Raw genomic sequence first — 23,794 nt, 5'->3', positions numbered from 1 at the left:
TATATTTTATTGATAAATTTAAATATCATTAATTTTACGTTTTATAGCATTTGTGAATAATATTCAGAATTAGATCATGTTGATTATTGATTTTCTCACGTTATTTCGAAAGTACATCAAGTACATATCAAGTACATGTGCACTCAGAGCTTTCTGACGTCATTATGTTGCCAGTATTTCTACAAATGTGAAATTTAGAAAGCATGAACATGAGAATAAGGTAAAAGTGTAGGAAAAAATTAATTGATAATATATTATTGCTTTAATAATAAAAACCTCAAAAATTCGTGACTAACTGAATAAATTTTAATAGAATTTGACCTAATATTTATGCAAAATATAGTATTTGTGGATTAATAAGTATTAGGTTCATATGTAATGAAAAAATGGAAATATGAAATTTTATCAATATAGTCACTCATAGGCTTGTCTAATTTATCCAATATCATGATATTATTAAATTATTCAGATTCATTATTATTTACATTTTGTCAAAAGTTTTATTTATTATTTTAATTTATAAATATTTGTATTTAATAATAATATTACATAATTTAATAATATAATTCAAAAATTTCGTTAATATTTGAATTTATATATTTTTTAATTCATTCATATATTTGAAAAATATTGTTATGTTGTTGATACTCTATTTTCCCAGTAACGTGATATCAAATGTACATTTGTTTATTATCTGATTATTGCATATATTTAGTAGTTTTTGAAGATATTTATAATTCATAAAATATCTCTATCTATTATTTTGTCTCATAAATTCTATTCAACAATTACCGTCCATCATGAACACATATATACTTGGAAAATTCTCAACCCATTTATGAACTCTATTATTAGATACGAATTAGACCTACCAAGGAGCGCAGTCAATATTTCTGTCAATAACTAAAATATAATATTTATTTAACTGTTTGAATAACAATTTTATGTAATATAAATTAAATCACGTAACAAACTATTATATATTGTGCATGTTTAATCAACCTAACTCAATTCTAAATGATTTGTATGTGTGATTCGTATATGAATAAGAGTTACTCTTGTGTTTGAGAATAATATTCGCATTCACGGTCAGTAGTGCAAAGGCAGACACGCGAGATAGAGTCGGAATTTTCGCAAAATAAACTATTTAATTAAATCATCTTTACATAAACAAATTACCTGTGTCATTCTAATAATTTAAGTAAATTTTTCTAAACAATAAGATAGCTAAAATATTAAAATTGTAATCATACGCGCAAGTGATAAAGCATTATTTGAATAAGTAATTTATGTAAATAAGTGCAAAAATACTTGTAGGTAATTGTGAATTTGTAATAAAACGTAATTCGTTCTAGCGAGTAAATATTTATTAAATAATGTGTATGAAAGAGAAAAATTAATGTTGGATTTTTTTAAATTAATTTTATCGACTTAAATTCTTACTACCATCGACCATAACATTATTTCGAAAATTAATAAATATATTATTTGAATAAGTAATTTATGTAAATAAGTGCAAAAATACTTATAGGTAACTGTGATTCTTAATAAAACGTAATTCGTTCTAGCAATTTAAAATAAACAATGATTAAATAATGATAATAACGAGAAAAATTAATGCTGGATTTTTTTTTTCAATTTAATTTTATTGACTTAAGCTCTTACTACCATTTGTCCATAACATTATTTTCAAAATTAATTGAAACAAATTAAGGTATTAATTTTTTTGAATTAAGTGAAATAAGTCGGTTGAAATCGTTTCTAGTTAAATTTAAGTTATTAAGGTTATTGGATATTGTAAGTTATTAACTTAATTGAATATTGGAGCACCACTTTATATACAAGCCGATAGTAGATATTCAATTATAAGTCTATTTATCTAAATTGATTTTATAGTTTTAAAAACTTATTTAAATATTAAATCAATTCAACACATCTTTAATAACATATTCATATAAACATTAAATATGTAATAATAAAAAATTGTTTTAAATATGTAATAATAATAATATGTTTTCTTCATAATTTCAAGCTTATGTGTACTATGATGCACAAGATTCGATTCATTGAGAATTGGTTTTATTTTTAAATACTAAAATATATTTTAGATGTCTAATTTTGCTCAATGAATAATTTGTAAATAAGTAACTAATTTAAAAAAAACTATAAAATAAAACTAGAAAAACTGATGGAATTAGTAAGAATATTAAAATAATGCAAATAAATATTGCATTAACAGATAAAGAATCCTGCTCAATATTAAGTGAGGGTTGTAATTTATTTTAATGAAATTCTAATAACTAACTCTAAAAATAATGAATCTTTATTATGAATTTTTATTGCACAACTGAAAACCAAATATTTCTTTACTTAAACCAAAGTCTATAACATTTGCGAAATATCCAGACGCATCAATAATTTCAATCAAACCGAATTAAATCAAAATCTGTGATAACCACGTTACCAAATAATTTTAAAAAAGATATAAATTTGATACTACAAATAAAAACAACGTACTATGTCACCCATTGTTCTAATTAACGATAACAATATTCCATACATTAAAAAACGTTTGTTTTAAACGTAACTTGTGTGTTTTTACCTGTCGCACCTCACATTCCGAATCGCAAATCATTGCGAAAAGAGTGCTCTCTATGAAAGAAAGTGGCCAAAATTTAATAATTTTATCATGTTAACTATAAATATAATACAAAGAGTGACTGGTCAAAGCCGAGGAGCTTTGACAAATTTAAAAAATAGTTTCTGGAAAGTGTTATCCACGGTTAATGCGGTTATTTAGCCGACGAGGAAAGCAAGGAATGGGCTAGTGCTTTGCCTTATAGTGAAATTCCAGGTCCAAAGCCAAAACCCATTGTGGGAAACTTGCATAGGTTTTTGCCAGGAGGTAATAATTGATATATTTTATATTAAATTTACTAACATATCAAGTTAGTGTTGATTACTAAATTATAGACACTAATTTTGTAGAAATATTTGGTCAGATTGATTACTCATAGCTGTAGCAAATCTTTCACTTATATGTTCACTTTCAAAACATTTTATGCTCTATTTATAGTTAATTAAATAATTATATGTTGCAATTTATTACATATTTAAAACTATTTAAAATAAATAATTTAAATCAGAATTGAGATATCAAGAAAATACTTAAATTCGTTCCTTAAATATAAAAAAGTTTTAACAATACTTTTCAAATCACAGATAGTTTCAAATAAAAGTTTTTTCTGTAGATTTTTACCATTTTTTTGCCTTGTTGCAAAATATTTTTGTTGATTATTCCATAAAATTTAAAATATTTTTTAAATTATATTTCATAATAATTTTATTAGCTTAAAATGAAAGTAGATATAGGGAGTTAAAAAAAAACTTTTTGTTTTAAGATTATAAACGCATATATCAACCTTCAATATTTTTAAATCACAGACAAAGATTTGGAATTTAGTAACCCAAATAAAGATTATAGTTATTAAATATACTAATAAAAAATTACTTCATATGCACATTATCTAGAAATTGAACTGAATTAGATTAAAATTCAATTTATATCGTGATAACTGATTTATATTAGAAATGACGCAAAGATTAACGTCGATAAAGCATTTTAATCGAATTATTGATAATATCGTATCACAGCCTTGATTTTGTTATTATTTTGATATATTTTTGAAATTTTTGTTCATTGTTTTCAATTTCATTTATTTAGGTGAATTTTATAACCTCCAGTTGGCAGATTTGTACGTTAAACTAAGGGAAACATATGGAGAAATAGTCCGGCTAACAGGAATAGCAAACCGAAACGATCTGGTGTTACTTTTTAATCCAGAACATATAAAAACGGTTAGCAAAATGACATATGTTATATAAAATTTGTTTTGTATACTCTTACATGACCAAATATATCTTAGGTATACAGAAATGAAGGCATATACCCAGTTAGAAGAGGTTTGGAAAGCTTTGTGCACTACCGAAAGGAATACAGACCAGAATTGTTTAAATCTGGTGGTCTTTTAACGGTGTAAGATATATAATTTATTACTAGCCTATTATTTTGAAATGATTTTTGCGAATTAGTCATAACGTGTTATAATTTTCACCATAGGCAAGGCTACGATTGGCATCTGGTCCGAACCAAAGTTAACCCTGCCATGATGCAACCAAAAACAGTTAGAAAATATGTCGAACCTGTTGACCAGATTTCACAAGAATTCATAAATCGGTACGAATTATCTAAATTTCTTTTCAATAGTTAGAATTTCATTAAACCAAATTATGTATCTAACTTTTTTAGGATGATGAAACTACGTGATGCCAATAACGAAATGCCCTCTGATTTCTGGATGGAAGTCAATAAATGGGCATTAGAATCTATTGGAAGAATTGCTTTGGATACAAGATTAGGAAGTATAAGTGATAATCCGACTTCAGAGTCTCTAAAACTAATTAAGCATGTTCATATGATGTTTGAGCTGATTTACCAGTTGGATATTTTGCCATCTGTATGGCAGATTGTGCGGACGCCTAACTATTATAAGTTGATGGACTGTTTTGATGTACTCAGAGAGTAAGAATAATTAAATCAATATATATAATATATATATATATATATAACATTGTCGTGGCGAAGATCGTTAACGTATGAGTCGCAGTCGATTTTTAAATTTAAATTCAAAATGTAAAGTTTTTACGCGGTTTTTATTTATAATTATCTTCCCCGCAATCTCTGGATTAGCACGAATATTTCAAGACCAGAACTGGCCAAATCGGTACAGCCATTTTCGAGTTTAAGCCAATCTAATATAATATCGAGCTCCATTTTTATATATAACAATACTATCTTACTCCTCTATATTATATGTGAAAATGAGCCGAATTTATTCCATTTTCAAGAAGTCAGCAGATTATTTATAATTTCGTATATAAAACGTCATTGGTATATATTTGATTTTATTTAAAATCTGACGTTGCAATAAATTAGGAAAGATTCCAGAGATAAACCCTCACTGAAATTTGAAGTTTGTAAATCCATTATTGCAGATTTCAAACAATGCAATTGATAAATAATTGAAACATTTCTACAATTACTGATTGTTCATCCATGTAAGACTACTAATCAATTTACGTATACCAAGATTGGTATCCAAAATTTATCTACCATTACTTGATATAAAATAATAAATCAAATATTACGAAATAATTGAGCATAGAAGAAATTTGTTAACGGTTTTTAATTGTTCTATAGTAACTTGATTACATATTTGAAACTTTGAAAAAATAAATCTATTATTACCAGAGCACCTGTTATTAACTTAGCTTGTTCAGAACTTTGTGCAGTAAATAAGCAAAATAGATAAAAATGCTAAATTTCTACCATTTGCATAATCAAGTTGCATTGACGCAATTTAACTGGAAAATAATTACTAGCTATAAAAATAGCACGATTTTAACCTAAATATTTTTTAAACAGCATTACAAGTAGACATGTATCGAATGCAGTTAAGCGTTTGGACGAATCGCCACCAAAACATTCTGAAGACGAGTTGAGCGTGGTGGAAAGACTGATTACCATCGACCGCACCATTGGACAAGTTATGGCAATGGACATGTTGATGGCAGGAATTGACACTGTACGAATTTTTAAATTAGAATAATAAAAGATAAAAGATTGGGGAGATAACAAAACAATATTGAACGAATATCTACTTTTCAACTAACAAATAGCTATTTTGCAACTAACAAATTTATCAATCATTATGAATCTAATTAGAAGAAATTAGAACAGAACCTAGTATCTCCTTAGAAAATAAAGTTTTTATAGAACTCACACCATTAACTATTCTATTAATATACTATCAATATTTTTTTTTATATTTATGATAATAAATTAATTTTTCCCTATTATTCCAGACATCTTCCGCAGTTTGTACCCTACTATACTATTTAGCCAAAAACCAAGATAAACAAAATATCCTAAGAGCTGAACTTAGAGAAGCTATTCCTGAGCCTAAAGGACAAATAACTAATGATATTTTAAGGCATTTGCCTTATCTGAGAGCCTGCATTAAAGAGTCTTTGCGAATGGTACCTGTTGCTCCTGGTAATTTAAGAGTAAATCCCAAGGACATGGTTTGGCTGGATATAGAATCCCAAGTGATGTAAGTTGATAATGAAATAAATGTATTGAGACATATTATGCAAATATTTAAATCAGTCTAGAGATTAGCAAATCTACATACTGAATGTATATGCATATAATTTGAACATTAATGATTTTTTTACATTAAAAGTTGCTGAATCATTTTCGCCTTTATTTTTACTATGGAATTTGCACTAGACGCATAATTATAAGAATGATTGGCAGAAGTTACAACCTTAAGCTTCTTCTTAATTGCATTTTGTTATATAATATAGTAATAGTCTTTTTAGTTGAATTTCGTATAAGTTATATGTCTTGGGTGCAAATAAAAAAGCAATACGAAAAATGGTTTTGATCTTACAAATGGTAATATTGGAAATTTTGCAATATTTAATCTGTTATGATTTATTACCTTTGAGATATCAGACTAAGATCTTCTAGAAATCATTTCCTAATCTTTTAGATATCTTTTGTTCTATTATCTTAAGGTTATTTTATTTCCTCAGACTGAAATCCTCCTGGGTCATATGACCCTAGCCCGTTGCGAGTCCCAATTTCCCAAAGCCGACGAGTATTTGCCAGAGAGATGGCTAAAACAACGAGGAAGTTTGGCTGATCGTCAAATTGACAATGCAGATATTTCTTCCACAAATGCACATCCATTTGCCTATATGCCATTTGGATTTGGACCAAGGACTTGCATTGGCAGAAGATTTGCCGAATTGGAAATTGAAGTCTTCACTTCCAAATTGATCAGAGATTATAAAGTGGAGTGGAACCATGGGGAGATGAAATTTGACAGTAAAATGATTAATTTTCCGGTTAATCCGTTGAGGTATAAAATAACAGAAGTTAATTAAAGATTGAGTCAGTTCTAAACTTCAAACGCCAACAAAAGTAACCAAGTTATGATAAACATATACATAGTTTCGCACAATATAATAGTTCAACTTTGTACTTTGTAATTTATCAATTATAAACGTATTTATATTTAAATATGCATGACAAAAAGTACAAAAATTAGATGTATAAACAAATAAACCTATATCAAATCCATAATCAAAAAGTATATTAAAGAACTTTTTCAACATAATAAACTAACTCCTATTATTAAAACAAGTATAATAACTAACTAATTTGAAAAAAAAATAAATACATAAACATTTCACTTTATTTTTTTTAGAACGTAACAATATTTAACTTTAATGTTAATGAAACTTATGGAAAACCTGTTATAAATTTAACCAATTTTTTTGTTGAATTAAGATTGCTAATTTAATTAGATTTTATAAGTTATTTTTTACATAATGTATAAATAAATTATTTTTGTAAATAAAAATGTAAGCAAATATGTAATAAATATCTTCATGTGATCAATATCCAGTTAGCATATATTTGTATTAAATATATCAAATATTAAAGGTATTTAAGGATTTTTTTTAAATAATTTATGCTCTATTATATTTGTATCATGCTAGAAGGCAATTAGAAAAACAAGTTGTAAGATCTTTTAGAAAACACACTTACAAGTTGTAAGTTAAATTAATACGTTGATAATAAAAATAGAAATTTGGGTTTATTTTCTTAGCATTTTTTAAATCAAATTCAAAAAATTTATTTCAATGACATGATTTGTAAATATATTAATCAATTATTGCCTAAAACTTTTAGATGATTTATTTAAAAATATATAGCATAGCAAAAGAGATTTTTTTGAACTATAAAAGGAAACTCAATGAAGTCGTCTTTTCACCAACTATACAAATTAAATTATTTTATTCGTTTTGATGTTGATTGTACTACCATGATACAATATATACAAAATTATGTCATACAAAACATGGCACATATACATTTATATATAAAGTTTTGGAGGTCGAGTCAATAACTACACATGAGAATGAATGATATGATTATATTGATTCAGGAAAATAGCCTTGAAATCAATTCAGGCGTATTTATCAAATGTATATAAAAAATAGAAGAAAGGATATAAGTAGTAGTTAATAAAATATAAATTATTAATAAAATTTTAAAAAATAATAATTACACCACGGGCAATATTACAAATAAATGCGAAGTCCGCACAAACATCTGAGCTCTATTTTCCAGAATATGAATACTGAATTCTCTACTGTTTGTTAAATTATTTTTCAGTTGTTTTTGCCTTATATTTGCAGATTTTCATAAATTAAAGTTTTTCATATAACTTTGCCATTTAAACATTTTTCTGTTTGAGTCACTACATATCCCCATTTTTCGAATTTCCTAGTCAAAGAATTAAAATCTTATGATAAATGCTCCAGCTGAGAGCATCGGTGTGGCCCAGCCAAAAGGGTGGATAATTAGTGATTTTAGTGAATAAATGTAAAAACTAACGAAATGTTAATGTAAACGATTTCTTATATTTTTATCAAAAATTATAAAACTTATGAAAATACAATCCAATACTCTAGAAATAGAACATTTGGTTTGAATCTGTTCGTATGAAACAGTGAAAATAAATAATAGAGATATGAAAATATGCTAGATTTGATATACATTTATAACGAGAAAATCTCAATTCATAGCAATAGAAATGTATTTTTACATCATGTTCACGATCAAGAGTAGGGAGGACATGTATACAACGGTAACAGAACTGTTTGCTAATTTAGTCTGCATATTTCTTTACAACAAAAGCTACGTCATTTCGTTCTCATCTGATAAATTCCAATGATTTATGAAAAATTAATGATGAGTTTGAAAAATATGTAATCAATCGGGTGATTAGATAAAGTTACATTAACGATAGATATCTCTATATTGGTGCTATTTTAGCGCGAAACGCCCCGAAAATTTTGTGTTATACTGTGAAAAATAATAAACATGCAAAACGATTAAGCAAATATTTAGTGTAGAATTTTTGTGTAGTTGATAATTTATTTAAGGAAATTTTTAATACAGTTAATATGTAAGTATAAGCTATTAATTAGGATGTTTACAAAATTTTAATTAATTATATTGATCATTTTAACCGATATTGATCGTTTGTTATAAAGAGTATATTCATATTTTTATTGTTTTTGTCACGTTCTTTTTATCAATTATCTGCGTAGCAATTAATAATCTTAAACATGTTGATGCCATATTTTTAATTTTTTTTTATTAAACCAAGTTTTAGTTTTTTATACATTAAAGTTTATTTTCATTGAATAATTATTTTTTACATTTAGTTAAATATGCATCGCTTACAAATAATAAATGCCAAAATATGTGGATTATCAGTCACCAACTCTGTATTTCCACAAGCGGGTCGCAATTTTTTTTCAACGAATTCAAAATTATTGGCTGTTGCAGTGGAAGTTAATCAGGTAAATTTTAATTAATATTATTAATATATATATATATATATATATATATATATATATATTATTGGAATTTCACATTTCTGTCCAAATATCCCTACAAGAATAAGAAACCACCATTCCGAATAATGTTTTCTTAGAATTTTAAAAGTCAATATAAACTGGATATTAAAATTTTATTTAAATTTATTATAGTTGTAGAGTATTTTAGTAAATTGCTATTAGTGTAGAATTTAACATCATTTTATTAAAACAAAAGTTAAATTTATTTTTTATTTTTATTTTAGAAAGCTGCAGACGTATCCTGGGAAGAGGCAAAACCATTTTCGAAAATTCCTCGAGTCGAAGGACTTAAATTAATGGTAAATCTTTTGCCAGGAGGTATGCAAATAAATAAAAAAATTTAATTTATCCGCTGAAAATACAATACTCGTTTTTACATGTATAGGAAAATTTTACAAAAAGAATATATTGGAAATGAATTATGTTTTTATAAAAGAATATGGAAATATCATATTAGCGAAAGGAACTTTTGGAAAACCTGATACTTTACTTATTTACAGCCCACAAGATTTTGAGAAGGTAAATTGATCATAACTCAATACAATTGTCTATAAAATAAATTATCTATTAATTTTGGTAATATGCAGGTGTATCGCAATGAAGGTATCTGGCCTTACAGACGAGATTTCGAAATTTTCAATCATTTTCGCAAAAATATACGAGCTGACGTTTATGGAGAGAACGCTGGTCTTCTTGTAGAGTAAGAAAAAATACATTATCAGGAATAATCAATATTAAAATTTAAGCTAAAGTTATATGTAGACATGGAGAAAAATGGAAAGAGCTCCGAGGCAAAGTGAATCCTGTAATGATGCAACCAAGAGTCGCAAAACAGTACATAACACCAGTTGAAGAAGTCTCGGATGAATTCATACAAAAGTTGGCTTTTAAATATTTGTATTTGTATTTATATTTTTTGTATATTCTTCATTATTTTTAGGCTTTTAAAACTTCGTGATTCTAATAACGAACTGCCAGACAATGTGTGCAATGAATTTAACAAATGGGCTTTGGAATCAATTGCAAGAATAGCCCTTGATACCAGACTTGGTTGCTTAAGGGATGATGTTACTGCTGATTCAGATCCACAAAAAATGATTAATGCGGTAGATGCATTTTTTGAATTGACTTATAAATTGGAAATTATGCCATCGATTTGGAAATACGTTAAAACTCCCAAATATTATAAGCTAGTAGATGCTTTGGAAACCATGACAAAGTGAGTAAAGAAAAATTACTCCTTAAACAAATATTTAATCTACTATAACATATTTGCACTATGATATTTTTATTATTGTTTTTAGTATTTCATTGAAAAGAGTGGATGAAGCTATGGAACGACTAAAAAAATCTGAAAATCAAAAATCTGATCGAGAAGCCAGTGTCTTAGAAAAACTTCTTAAAATAGATCGGAAGGTTGCCGTGGTTATGGCTATGGATATGTTGTTAGCAGGAGTAGACACAGTAAGTATTTTCAAGATCAATTTTAATATAAAAACATGTTTTAATTTATTTATCATTTCAGACCTCGCATACAACAGCCATCCTGTTGTACTTTATTGCAACAAATCCGCGAGTACAAGACAAATTAAGGCAAGAAATTTTAACAATACTTCCAGAGAAAAATTCTAAGTTATCTTCGGATTCATTTAACCATGTTCCATATTTAAGAGCATGTATGAAGGAAGCTAATAGGCTTCTGCCAATTGCTGCTGGAACTATTAGAAAAATGCCTGTAGATATAGTTTTGTCGGGATATCAAGTACCAAAAGGGGTAAGTTGAAGCTAAAAGTTGTTAGGTCAATAAACCAATAAAATAATTTGCCGTTTTAATTTTAGACTGAAGTCGCAATGAATCATTTCATACCATCTCAAGATGAAAAGCAGTATTCTAAACCCAAAGAATATTTTCCAGAACGATGGTTAAGTAATCAACCAACAGAAGAATGTCCTTTTTCGAAAAATACGGCACATCCATTTGTTCATATGCCTTTTGGGTTTGGACCAAGAAGTTGTGTAGGGAAAAGATTTGCTGATTTGGAAATTGAAACTTTCATATCAAAATTGTTGAGAAATTATAAAATTGAATGGAATTACGGTGAACTAAAAGTTACAAGCAAGTTGCTGACGACGCCGACATCACCGTTAAAGTTTAAGATAACAGAATTGTGAAAAATTATTAATTACAAAAACATAATTATTTTTTATTATTAATTATTTTCATTTAGTAAAAAGCCGTTCGAAGTGAAAATTTGCAATATTTAACTCTTGAAAATTAATTTTTTAATCATTTGTTTGAGAAAAGTATATAAGCAATAAATGCACACTTTGAAGATGTATTTTGTTATGTAATATGATGACTAATAAGTTTAATCTGTAATTACTGTTAGTAAATAATGAATGTAATCAAATCATAAAATCTACTAATAATAAAATAAAACATACACAGCCCTGTCTAATAACATCAAATCTAAAAGAGTGTTTGACGTGGAAAAGAGTGGGAAAAAAGATAAATATGAATGATTCGTCATTTTATAAAACAGTATTAAACAAATATTTTGGAGATACGATTCACAAATCTACAATAATATTTTTTTAACAACACGATAAGAAATAATTAAGATAATTAACGCCAAATATCTGTCAATAAAATAAAACATTATACAATCCTGCGATTGGAGTTATCATACAGTTCAATTTATTTTAGTATTCAGGCAAAAATCATACTTGTAAGTAAAAATGTATATAAATTTAAATGGTTACTTAAAACTGGTTAAAGGAAAATCTAAATAGTATGAATCATATTTTAAATTCATTAAAAAAATCCAAATTAGTTTATTAACACCAAGATTATTGAATACGTACTATTTCTGAATTAAAATTTAATATTATAATTAATGATTATTTATATAAAGTTTGTAAGTTATTGTCAATAAATATTTTTAGGCAATATATTATTATCTTTATTAAGTAATGATACTTAATTATAATATACTTTATTGTTATATGTAATATATATATATATATATATATATATATATATATATATATACATCTATATACAAATATGTATATGATAATTATATATACAATCAACATGTAATAAAATCAACAATAATGTTGAAATTAATTTTATATATTTTAGGCAATAATAAAGCATGTTTAGAACAAATATTAAAAATGTATACAAACTCATTAATAATGATTTGAGCAATAAAGTATACGAGTATACCACATTACCGAGAAATCTAAGTATAACAACCAAAAAATATGCAGAGGCCATTAGTATTCAAGAGGTACAATTCAATCTAATAATTTACAGAACTTAACAATAATTTATATTCTATTGAATTAGGCAAGACCTAAATCTTGGGATGAAGCAAAGCCATTTTCCGAAATCCCAGGGCCTAATCCTTTGTTGCTCACACTTTTCAGTTTAATACCAGGTAATTAAATAACTCTCAAAAATATTCACATAAAAATGTGATTATTTTATTTCTCTAGGAAGAGCATCCAAAATGTCATTAAAGGATGCCAACGCACAACTCAATAAAACATATGGCGATATAGTTGCAATAAAAGGAACAATGGGTCGATCAGATATGATCATTACTTATAATCCAAACGATTTTGAACAAGTAATTTTTAGATAGTGCAAAATAATATGTAATTGTGTTGCTTTATCAGTTTTATGTATAATGACTAGGTGTACAGGAATGAAGGACCTTGGCCTTATAGAAGAGATTTTGATACATTTCGCTACTTCAGAACCCATGTTAGACCTGATGTTTATGGAGACTCTTATGGTCTTGTTGCGACGTAAGAAATAATAATAATAAAATCATAATTTTTGACCAAAGCTGGTTTAAAATACTATAATAGAAATTATTTCTTTTCTTTTGTTTTATGTTATTTAAGGTCTTTCGGTTCTTCTATTTTCAATTGTTTCCAGTAACTGACATCTAACTTCTCTATTTTGTGATTATTATCTTAAAAAATCTGTTTTTTCTCAAATATTTCCTAGTCAAGGCAAAGCATGGAAAGAGTTGAGAGGCAAAGTCAACCCAGTTATGATGCAACCCAGAGTTGCAAAACTATACATCACACCAGTGGAAGAAGTTGCAGAAGAATTTATTGCACGGTGGATATACAACTTTTAATATGAAATATCCTAAAGCTTAATTATGCAAATAATATTTTAAGCATGCTCCTTCTGAGAGACTCGAACAATGAATTGCCAAGCAATTTTTCACATGAATTAAACAAATGGTCGTTGGAATCAATCGCAAGAATAGCCTTAGATTCAAGATTAGGTTGTTTGAAAGATGATTCTGAAATGGATCCGGATTGTAAACAAATGATTGCAGCTGTTCAAGACTTTTTTGCTTATACTTGGAAACTAGAAATCAATATGCCAGTTTGGAAAATTTTTAAAACACCCTCATTTAACAAATTGATGAATGCTTGGAATACCATGATCAAGTAAGCAAATGTAGTTACTAATGATGATACATAATTGCTAATGCTTTCAACTATTTGTAATGAATTATTTTGATTAGTGTTTCATTTAAAAAAATTGAAGAAGCAAAACAAAGAATTCAAACTAACCCAAAGCCAACAACCGAGCATGAAGCAAGTGTACTAGAAAAATTGTTAAAAATTGATCCTAAACTTGCAGCAGTCATGGCAATGGATATGCTTTCAGCAGGAATTGATACTGTAACTAGTTCATTTTCTATATTCAAGTAAATCATAATGTTTATGATTTAATATATTATTTTACAGACATCTAATAGTGTTGCAATCCTGTTATATTTCCTGGCAACGAATCAATCTTGCCAAGATAAATTGCGACAAGAAATTTTAACAATATTGCCAGAGAAAAATTCGAAGTTATCATTCGATTCTTTTAATCATATTCCATATTTAAGAGCATGTATGAAAGAGGCGACAAGGATACTTCCAATTGCTGAAGGCAATTTAAGAAAATTGCCTGTTGACCTAGTTTTATCTGGATATCAAGTTCCAAAAGGGGTAATATATTACTGGAACCAAAAGTTGGGATTTGAATATAATCATTTTATATTTTTTTTTTCAAGACTGAAGTTGTTATGAGGCACTCGACAGCATCTATAAAAGAAAACCAATTTCCTAATCCGGAAAAATTCATGCCAGAACGTTGGTTAAGTGCTGATAAATCCCAGGGTTGTCCTTTGGCAAAAAATGCACATCCATTTGCTTATATGCCATTTGGGTTTGGTCCTAGGATGTGTGTTGGAAGAAGATTTGCAGATTTAGAGGTTGAAATATTGATTACCAAATTGCTTAGAAATTGTAAGGTGGAATGGAATTATGGAGAACTGGAAACATCTAGCAGACTGATTACTCATCCTGAATCGCCATTGAAATTTAAAGTAACAGAGATATGATATGTAGTCTCATATTGATTTGTATTTGTATAAATTTATGCCGGTACTTCATATAAGAATGACTCAAATTCAATCTGCTTTAGTTATTATTATATTATTATAACACTTCAATATCTAATTAATCATTCAATATAATACTGTCGATAATAAACGAAAAAATATAATATCTTACATGTGAACGTATTATGATTTTGTGAAATAAATTATCTGTGATAAAATGAGTTTATCAATGTTAATGATAAGATCATTAAAAAAAATTAAATATTGTTGGCGCATTTGTAAATGTATACGCAGCCCTGGTTAATATTGAGTTAAAATTAAGTTCTACCAGTGGGGGGAACTATTGGAGGCCAACGATGTTTATACTCGAATGAAACAAGTTACATTCGGAAAAATGTTTCTTGTGTAAATATTCGATAATATATTTGAAAATATACGAGAATTCGTAGTTATATGTTCAATTATAATATATTACGATGATGTAATTCATTTGTTGAAATGTGATTTAACCAGTGCTTTAAATTGCAAAGCGCATACATTTTATGCGTCGTTTTTGCAATTTTGGATAAATACATATGTAATTAATTTATATGTTTTAATAAATAGTGTTTTTAAAGTATACAATGTTTAAACCTCGATTATGTGCTTGTTTTAATGTCTCAAATGGTTTTGACAAGCCATACAAATATTTTAAATCAAGTGCCAAATTATTAACAGTAGGGAACGGGCAAGCTCATAAAAATGTCAGTGAAAACGCCATGACTTCTCGGGGTGGCGAAAAAGTGCAAACAAGGATTCCAAACAAGATGGCGTTTGACAGGTTTTATTTCGTATTTTGACAGGTTTTATTCAAACTTATGTGCTTGTTAAAGATGGTTATTGCTTCTTATAATCGCAATTTTTATTTATTTCTAATAATAATGCGGCATATCTGAGTCACCAATCATGTGCGTATATTAAGTGAAGAAAGCGCATGAATAAGAAAGTGAATTTTATTATAATTAACGTTAGAAGAAATAAATTGCTTCGTTGGATAGATTCATTGAGGTATGTACTCATAATTAAAATGTATTTGCTATTGACCACCATATTAAAACAAACATGTGTTGCTTAAAGGTATGATAAAATTTTCAGACAAGGCCATAAGATATTTTATGATTTGCATGTTGTGTTATCAGCTGAACAAAGTTTAGATCTTTCTATTAGTACTTTGTTGCAGAATGAATCTCATATTTGATAGGATGTCAGGACTTACAGGATTTCTACACTGCAATTTGATTTGATTTAATTGTTTTGTATTATTGCATTACTGCAGGTATGTTTTGTTTTATTGCATAAAAAGATATTACTTTTAAAAGTTTTAGGAAGCTATTGTATCAGTATATGCACGGTTGAAGAATTTCTCCAAAATTTTATACCGATGAGCAGTATTTGCTAATATTGATAGAAGAGGGTCTCCTCCATAGATTGGTAATTATTTGTGTGAATTTAATATTACATACCTGTTAAAATTTTATACTTTAAATTATATGCTCTCAATGTTTTTTCTTTCAGATTAATTTAGGTACATATAAGAAGTATTCATCTTTGATTTCCAAAAGCTTTCAATTTATGTATTACATATAACATTTATGTACAGTTAATATTATTATACAAGCTAACAGTCATGATACATATATATTTAATCTAATATAAATTAACATTTCTTTCATTTACCATTCCCATCTTATCCAATAATGAAAGTTTGAAGATTCACCAAAATAGGACATAAAAAAACAATATTTTCACCAGAAAATTGATAGTCCTTTGGTATATTACATAGAAGTTTTAAAATTTTCATTCTGTGTATGACTCATTCTACATGTATACGCACACTAGCTTCAAAGTGAGTTTAATTAATATCTCCTGGTGAAAGTAATACGTTTTAAATTTAATTTTAAACAAATAGCATATGCACAAGTGCTGCTATATTTATTAATTTGTCTAACTCAGTCCATATTGATGAAAATCCTGACTATAAAGTACAATTAAAAACTTTGTCTTTTTTACTCATGAATTTACCTTTGTCAGTTAATACAGCACATCCAGATTTTACTTTTTTTTATTACGCCCGAGAGTACATTAATTTGGGTTGGAGTGATTCTGCCTAAGCCCACATTATTAACAAATGAAATAAAGCCATCTGGAGTGCAAATAAATAAGAACCTACTTTCAAATACCCTGGAAACTACCAACGAATGAATCTGAAAAGTAAAACCTAAAGCAATATAACTAATTTCTAACTTTCATAATTAGTGTTTTCTAAGAATCAAACTCACAAATGGATTTTTAATAATGTTTTTATGCATGTAAATATGATCATTTAAGCAAATATTGATTTAATTTACTAAAGCCTCTTCAAACTTTGAACTTTCAATATTTTTCTGATTGAATATCCTTCCTGAATGTAAATAGTATGCATATTGGTAGTAGCAAACAAAATTTATATTTTGAATTTCATTATTCTTACCTCTGTTATTGTAAAATCATAAAAAATAAATGATGAAAATATGTAAGAAATATGAATTATTAAATGTTTAACCTAAAAATGCACGTTTTACGTCAAAACAAATATTAGTTGACAGCAAATTCAACTCATAAATGTGTCATCCGCCATATTTGTTGGAATCCAAGTTGCACTTAAAATCCGCTAGAGGAGAGCTTGCCCGTTCCCTGTTTCCGTTCAGGCGCATAAGGTAAGTGAATCTTAAATATATATATATATATATATATATATATATATATATATATATATATATATATATATATATATATGATAGTTTTGTCGATGTTGATACATATTTGTAATATTTTTGCAGCCCAATCGTCAAATTAAAAAAAAGATTAAATAACAAAATTATTTATTCCATTAAACGTTTTGACACTTGATGTGTGTCATCATTGAGTAATCGAAAAAACATAATACAATAAATACAAAGTTGATAATGAATATAATTATATAAAAAAATTTGAATTAAAAGAAGAATTAATTTGAAATAAAAGTGTGGTTAAAGTTTACCATATGTTCTGAGAGCATCGTTTTGAATTGATTTGGGTTTCTACAATCTACAATCAATTTTACATCATTATTAATTTTTTCTGTGTTTTTCCTGGTTTGGTATGTATAATTTTCTCATTTTTTATATATTTATATTTATTATCAACTTTGTATTTATTGTATTATGTTTTTTAGATTACTGAATGATGACACACATCAAATTAATGTCAAAACATTTAATGGAATAAATAATTTTGTTATTTAATCTTTGTTTTTAATTCGACGATTGGCCTGCAAAAATATTACAAATATATATATATATATATGTGTGTGTGTGTGTGTGTGTGTTTACAGAAATGTTAATTATTTAAAGGAAAATGGATCACAAAAACCGTTACACTGGAATGAAGCAAAATCCTATTCAGAAATCCCAGGACCTAAATCGTTTTGGGAAGGTGTGCGAAATATACTTCCTGGAGGTAATTTATATTGTTTATATAATAAATATACTAGTAACAATTAATATACGGTGATACATTTTTCAATTTATTACAGGAAAATTCTATAAAAAATCATTAAAGGACATGCATGTTATATTAAAACAAGAATATGGAGATATTACTATTCTGAAAGCATTTTTGGGGCAACCTGATATAGTGATGTTATTTAATCCGAAAGATTTTGAACAAGTAAATGCTTAGACTTAAAAAATTTTGAATACCTTGACTTTGAAAAATATGTGAATGCTTGAAAAGTATGTGACTTAAATATTAGTGAATAATAATCTTTCCTTTATTTTAATAGGTTTACAGAAATGAAGGTCAGTGGCCTCACAGAAGAGACTTTGAAACTTTTGTACATTTTAGGAAAAAATTACGAACTGATATTTATGGAGAGAATGCAGGTTTGTTGGCAGAGTAAGTGTGTGTGTAAAAGTGTGTACATTTATAATAGTTCTGTTCTATTTTCAATTATTTTATAAGGCAGGGTGAGAGATGGAAAGATTTAAGAACCAAGGTGAACCCAGTAATGATGCAACCAAGAAATATTAAACAATATATTGCTCCTGTAGAAGAAGTTACTGACGAATTTATAGCTAGGTAAATATATGTCAAAATTATGCAAATGCAATTAATTCCTCTGTTAACAAGATAATTATTGCAGAATGAACCACTTACGTGATTCAAACAACGAAATGCCAAAAGATTTTAGCCATGAATTGAATAAATGGTCACTGGAGTCTATTGCACGAATTGCCTTAGATACCAGATTAGGTTGTCTACAAGATGATTCACGAGTCGATGAGGATTCTAAAAAAATGATACAAGCTGTACATGATTTCTTCGATTTGATATTTCAATTAGAAATTCTTCCATCTATATGGAAATACGTTAAAACTCCAGCTTATCACAGGCTGATGAGAGCCTTAGATACCATGACCAAGTAAAACACTTTTTTATTAGAAAGAAATAATAAGGCCGTCATTAATTTTGTTGATTTTTCAGTGTTTCATTGAAAAAAGTTGACGCTGCAATAGAACGGATGATTAACACATCTCAAGATTCAAAATCTGAACATGAAGCAAGTGTTTTGGAGAAACTTCTTAAAATTGATCGTAACGTTGCTATAATTATGGCAATGGATATGTTGTTAGCAGGAGTTGATACCGTAAGTTTATTTGATTTAAATGATTCAGTAATTGTATAGTTTCAAACAAGTTTATAATTTTCTAGACATCTTACACTACCGCTATACTATTGTATCACTTAGCAGTTAACCAGGAGTGTCAAGAAAAATTAAGAAAAGAGATTTTCACAATTATACCTCAGAAAGATTCTAAATTAAACCAGGAATCATTCAATCATATACCTTACTTAAGAGCTTGTATGAAAGAATCACATAGAGTTTTGCCAATTGCTGGAGGAACTGTAAGAAGATTACCTGTTGATCTTGTCTTATGTGGATACCAAGTGCCAAAAGGGGTAATAAAATATATTGATGTTCATGTAAAATATTCTTCAAGGTATTATTTTCAATATGTTTATTTTTCACAGAGCGAAGTCGTTATGAGTCACCTATTGGCGACTATGGAAGAAAATCAATATACAGATTCCACAAAATATATTCCAGAACGATGGTTGAATGAAAAAAATGCTCCTCAATGTCCTTCAGCCAAAGAAGCACATCCATTCGCATATATGCCTTTTGGATTCGGTCCTAGAAGTTGTGTTGGAAGACGTTTTGCGGAATTGGAAATCGAAACATTTATTGTTAAATTATTAGAAATTATAAAATCGAATGGAATTATGGAGAGATGAAAACAAAAAGCCAAATACTTACGATTCCTGTATCACCGTTACGTTTTAAAATGACAGAATTGTAAAATAGAAAATCTGTAATAAGTCGTTGAAAAGTCAAAGAAAAGAATTCAATTTAATACTGCATTATATTTCAAATCTATACTAAGTTTTCATAATCAGTACTATAAATTTCAAATAATGTATTTTTTGGATGGCAATCACAAGTATTTATAGGCAATTCTGTATTATATTTTGTAACAGTAATAAATAAATATTAAAATTATAATAAATATCCCACCAATAAATTGATTACTAATTACCTTTTATTAGATTTTGTGTGTCAGCATTGAAACGAATAATTTCTAAAAATATTTTAGCTATTACTTGTGATTTTTTGAAGATTTGATTTTTTGCTCGTAATCATTACGATATATTAATCTAATCAATATGAGAAGATGAGTTCGTACTGACGTACAACATCAGAACATATTTATATATGAAAAGTGTTATCAATTTTTCATAATACATAAACCTATTGTTATGGATACAGTATTATCAAATTGAAATAAAGTTTGTAAAGATAATAGTAAAAAATCTGATCGAATGCCGTGCAGATTTTTCGTTTTATTAAACAAATGTATTTAATTTAATTAAGCTTAAGGTTCTGTGTAACAATTTATATAAGTAATTTAATAATAAAGAATGTTTACTCAAAGAGGATCCGTTCTGTGTAAAAACTGGTGCAAGCACAGTCAGAGCATAACAGTGAAAAATATTTCAAGTTCTCAAAAATATTTGGCCACTGTTGCAACACCAAAGGTAAATTTGTAAGTCATAAAATGTATAGTAAAAATTTTTATGTACTCTTTGATTTTCAAGGAAACTGTGTCTGATATCCCACCTCAGTGGAATGAAGCCAAACCATATTCTGAAATACCTGGCTCTAAATCGGCCTTTGAGGCTATGAGAAATTTTTTACCAGGAGGTATAATTAATATTAATGTACATGCTAATTTGTGTAATAAACTATAATAATTATTTTAAGGTAAATATCATAACAAATCTTTAAGGAATGTTCATAGATTGATGAACCGTGAGTACGGTGATCTGGTTAATTGGAAGGGCGTTCTCGGAAAGCCAGATTTTATTTTGGCATTTAATCCTAAAGATATAGAACAAGTATACAAATCACTTAAGTACAAATAAAAATATTGATAATTCAATGTAATAATGTTTAAGGTATATCGTAACGAAGGACCAATGCCAAACAGAAGAGAATTTCAGATTTTCTCCTATTACAGAAAAAAACTTCGCCCAGAAATTTATGGAGAATATGGTGGTCTTTTTGTCGAGTATGCACTACGTATTTGCATCAAATTACTTACTGTAACTTTTTTGTAAATATGTTACTAATCCTACTTTTATTTCTAGACACGATGAAAAATGGAAAGACTTAAGGGGAAAAGTAAATCCAGTCATGATGCAACCAAGAGTTGTTAAGCAATATATAAAATCTGTAGAAAACGTATCTGATGAATTTATAACAAGGTATAGAGAACTTAAATATCATTAAAATAAGCTTTAATATTAATTTCAATGATTATTGAAAGAATGGTGCGTCTGCGCGATTCAAATCAAGAAATGCCAGCAGATTTTATGGATGAATTAAATAAGTGGTCCTTGGAATCTATTGGCAGTATTGCCCTGGACGCAAGATTAGGATGCTTGGAAGACAATGTTGGTGTTAATTCAGATTCTGGAAGAATGATCCAAGCCGTTCATGATTTTTTCTATTTAACTTTCAAACTAGAAATTTTACCTTCTCTCTGGAAATACATTCCTACGCCTAGCTTCAGGAAATTGACAGCTGCTTTGGACGTAATGACAGAGTAAGGATTTGATGTCATCAACATATAACTGAGTATGTTATTAAATTGAATTTTACTTTACAGAATTTCTTCGAAGAAAGTTGATGAAGCAGTTGAACGTATCAAAAATAATCCAAATCCTAAGTCTGACTCGGAAGCAAGCGTATTGGAAAAATTACTTAAAATTGATAAGAAAATTGCTGTAGTCATGGCCATGGACATGTTGCTGGCAGGAGTCGATACAGTAATTAATGTTATATTGATGTTTATAAAATATATATAAAACGTTATCTCATCATGATTTTAGACGTCAAATACTACCGCTATACTGCTGTATTTTCTTGCTGCAAATCAAAAATGTCAAGAAAAACTACGATCAGAAATATTGACAATCTTACCAGACAAGGATTCTAAATTATCAAGTGATTCTTTCAAAAGAATTCCTTATTTAAGAGCTTGTATGAAAGAAGCAAATCGAATAATTCCTATTTTAGGAGGCACTATCAGAAAACTGCCGGTAAACGTTGTTTTATCCGGTTATCAAGTTCCGAAAGGGGTAAGTTCAGTCACTCAAACTTTATTAACCTTGATGACTACACATTTATCTTTTATTATTATAGACTGAAATAGTGGTAAGTCATCAAACAGCATCAATGAACGAAAACCAATTTCCTGATTCAAAAAAGTATAAACCTGAACGATGGTTAAATGCAGAAGAAGCTGAAGGTTGCCCTTTGGCAAAAAATGCAAATCCTTTTGCTCACATGCCCTTTGGATTTGGACCACGCAGTTGTGTCGGAAAAAGATTCGCTGATTTAGAAATTGAAACTTTTGTAATGAAATTGTTTAGAAATTACAAACTTGAATGGAATTATGATGAATTGAAAGTAGCTAGTAGACTGATTACGCAACCTGTATCACCATTGAAATTTAAGCTGACAGAAATTTAATGAAATATATTGTGATGTCTATAATATATGTTTTATTTTATCTATAATACATAAGTTTTATTAAATTAAAATTTTAATCTGAGGGATATCTCTTTAAAGAAAATAATCACCGATGATCAATAATAGAACTAAGGTTTCCAAATAAATCATTTGAGTTGAATCAAGAAAAATGTTAAAGTAATGATTCGGTTATTTAAAACGTGCAAACCAAACTTTTTCGACAAGAAAACGTAAATGTTGATCACAAAAAATATTAAATAGACAAGATATTAACAAAACCAAATGCGAACTTGAGTTGCGCATCTCTTAGTGTAAAAGTAAATTAATTAATAACTATTTTGCAGTGATTTATTCGCTTTTTTATATAATAAACTATCTGAATTGATAAAATTTTGCATGTAATGATCACTGTGCATATCTGATATAACGAGTAGAGGGGAATTGTCGATGTGAATACGCGGCCTTGTATATAACTTCTGGTTTCATTGAGACTTATAATTTAATATACAAAATATAATTTAGTTGGAACATAAACAGTATTATATATAGTTATAAGTAAAATTATTATAAAAGTGTAAAGTAACTAGTTAAAAAAATATTAAAGTATTTGCTAAATTTTAATTTTGCATAATTCTAAAAGTTTATT

General features: G+C 27.6%; 4 protein-coding genes and 1 long non-coding RNA gene across 5 annotated transcripts; 4 read left to right on the top strand and 1 right to left on the bottom strand.

The window, feature by feature from the left end:
* Positions 1-2,214: 2,214 nt before the first annotated feature.
* On the top strand, positions 2,215-11,860 carry LOC113366836. Its single transcript, XM_026608488.1, is given in 19 exon segments — positions 2,215-2,263; positions 2,801-2,905; positions 3,725-3,858; positions 3,927-4,036; positions 4,121-4,237; positions 4,310-4,582; positions 5,486-5,645; positions 5,926-6,145; positions 6,148-6,173; positions 6,661-7,005; positions 9,370-9,507; positions 9,789-9,882; positions 9,950-10,083; positions 10,152-10,264; positions 10,327-10,443; positions 10,505-10,783; positions 10,869-11,028; positions 11,090-11,338; positions 11,404-11,860. Coding segments are annotated over 19 exon segments (3,156 nt in total). The 3' UTR covers positions 11,737-11,860.
* A 114-nt stretch (positions 11,861-11,974) lies between these two features.
* LOC113368255 (probable cytochrome P450 12a5, mitochondrial) lies at positions 11,975-14,995 on the top strand. The gene is made up of 10 exons (XM_026609816.1): positions 11,975-12,293; positions 12,710-12,860; positions 12,920-13,010; positions 13,069-13,202; positions 13,271-13,383; positions 13,589-13,705; positions 13,768-14,046; positions 14,124-14,283; positions 14,350-14,598; positions 14,664-14,995. The coding sequence occupies exons 2-10, from the start codon at positions 12,723-12,725 to the stop codon at positions 14,991-14,993; spliced, it is 1,611 nt and encodes a 536-aa protein (XP_026465601.1). The 5' UTR covers positions 11,975-12,293; positions 12,710-12,722; the 3' UTR covers positions 14,994-14,995.
* Positions 14,996-17,047: 2,052 nt separating this feature from the next.
* LOC113368256 lies at positions 17,048-17,433 on the bottom strand. Its single transcript, XR_003366368.1, has 2 exons — positions 17,312-17,433; positions 17,048-17,236 (listed from the first exon to the last, which is right to left on the bottom strand). It is a non-coding gene; the product is annotated as an uncharacterized LOC113368256 (long non-coding RNA).
* A 927-nt stretch (positions 17,434-18,360) lies between these two features.
* LOC113366835 (cytochrome P450 CYP12A2-like) lies at positions 18,361-20,348 on the top strand. Its single transcript, XM_026608487.1, has 8 exons — positions 18,361-18,509; positions 18,586-18,719; positions 18,835-18,947; positions 19,014-19,130; positions 19,195-19,473; positions 19,536-19,698; positions 19,764-20,012; positions 20,085-20,348. Exons 2-8 carry the CDS (start codon positions 18,615-18,617, stop codon positions 20,346-20,348), a joined length of 1,290 nt encoding a protein of 429 aa, XP_026464272.1. The 5' UTR covers positions 18,361-18,509; positions 18,586-18,614.
* Positions 20,349-20,939: 591 nt separating this feature from the next.
* Positions 20,940-23,148, top strand: LOC113366834 (cytochrome P450 CYP12A2-like). The gene is made up of 9 exons (XM_026608486.1): positions 20,940-21,149; positions 21,210-21,315; positions 21,376-21,509; positions 21,570-21,682; positions 21,762-21,878; positions 21,941-22,219; positions 22,283-22,442; positions 22,506-22,754; positions 22,819-23,148. Exons 1-9 carry the CDS (start codon positions 21,033-21,035, stop codon positions 23,146-23,148), a joined length of 1,605 nt encoding a protein of 534 aa, XP_026464271.1. The 5' UTR covers positions 20,940-21,032.
* Positions 23,149-23,794: the final 646 nt, after the last annotated feature.

The sequence above is a fragment of the Ctenocephalides felis genome, unplaced genomic scaffold, assembly GCF_003426905.1.
Source record: "Ctenocephalides felis isolate EL2017-DRISC unplaced genomic scaffold, ASM342690v1 CF-g0.4_SCAFFOLD_01170, whole genome shotgun sequence".
NCBI classification, from domain to species: domain Eukaryota; kingdom Metazoa; phylum Arthropoda; class Insecta; order Siphonaptera; family Pulicidae; genus Ctenocephalides; species Ctenocephalides felis.
The sequence above is the reverse complement of the archived record's forward strand: the minus strand, read 5'-3'. Positions and strand labels throughout refer to the sequence as shown.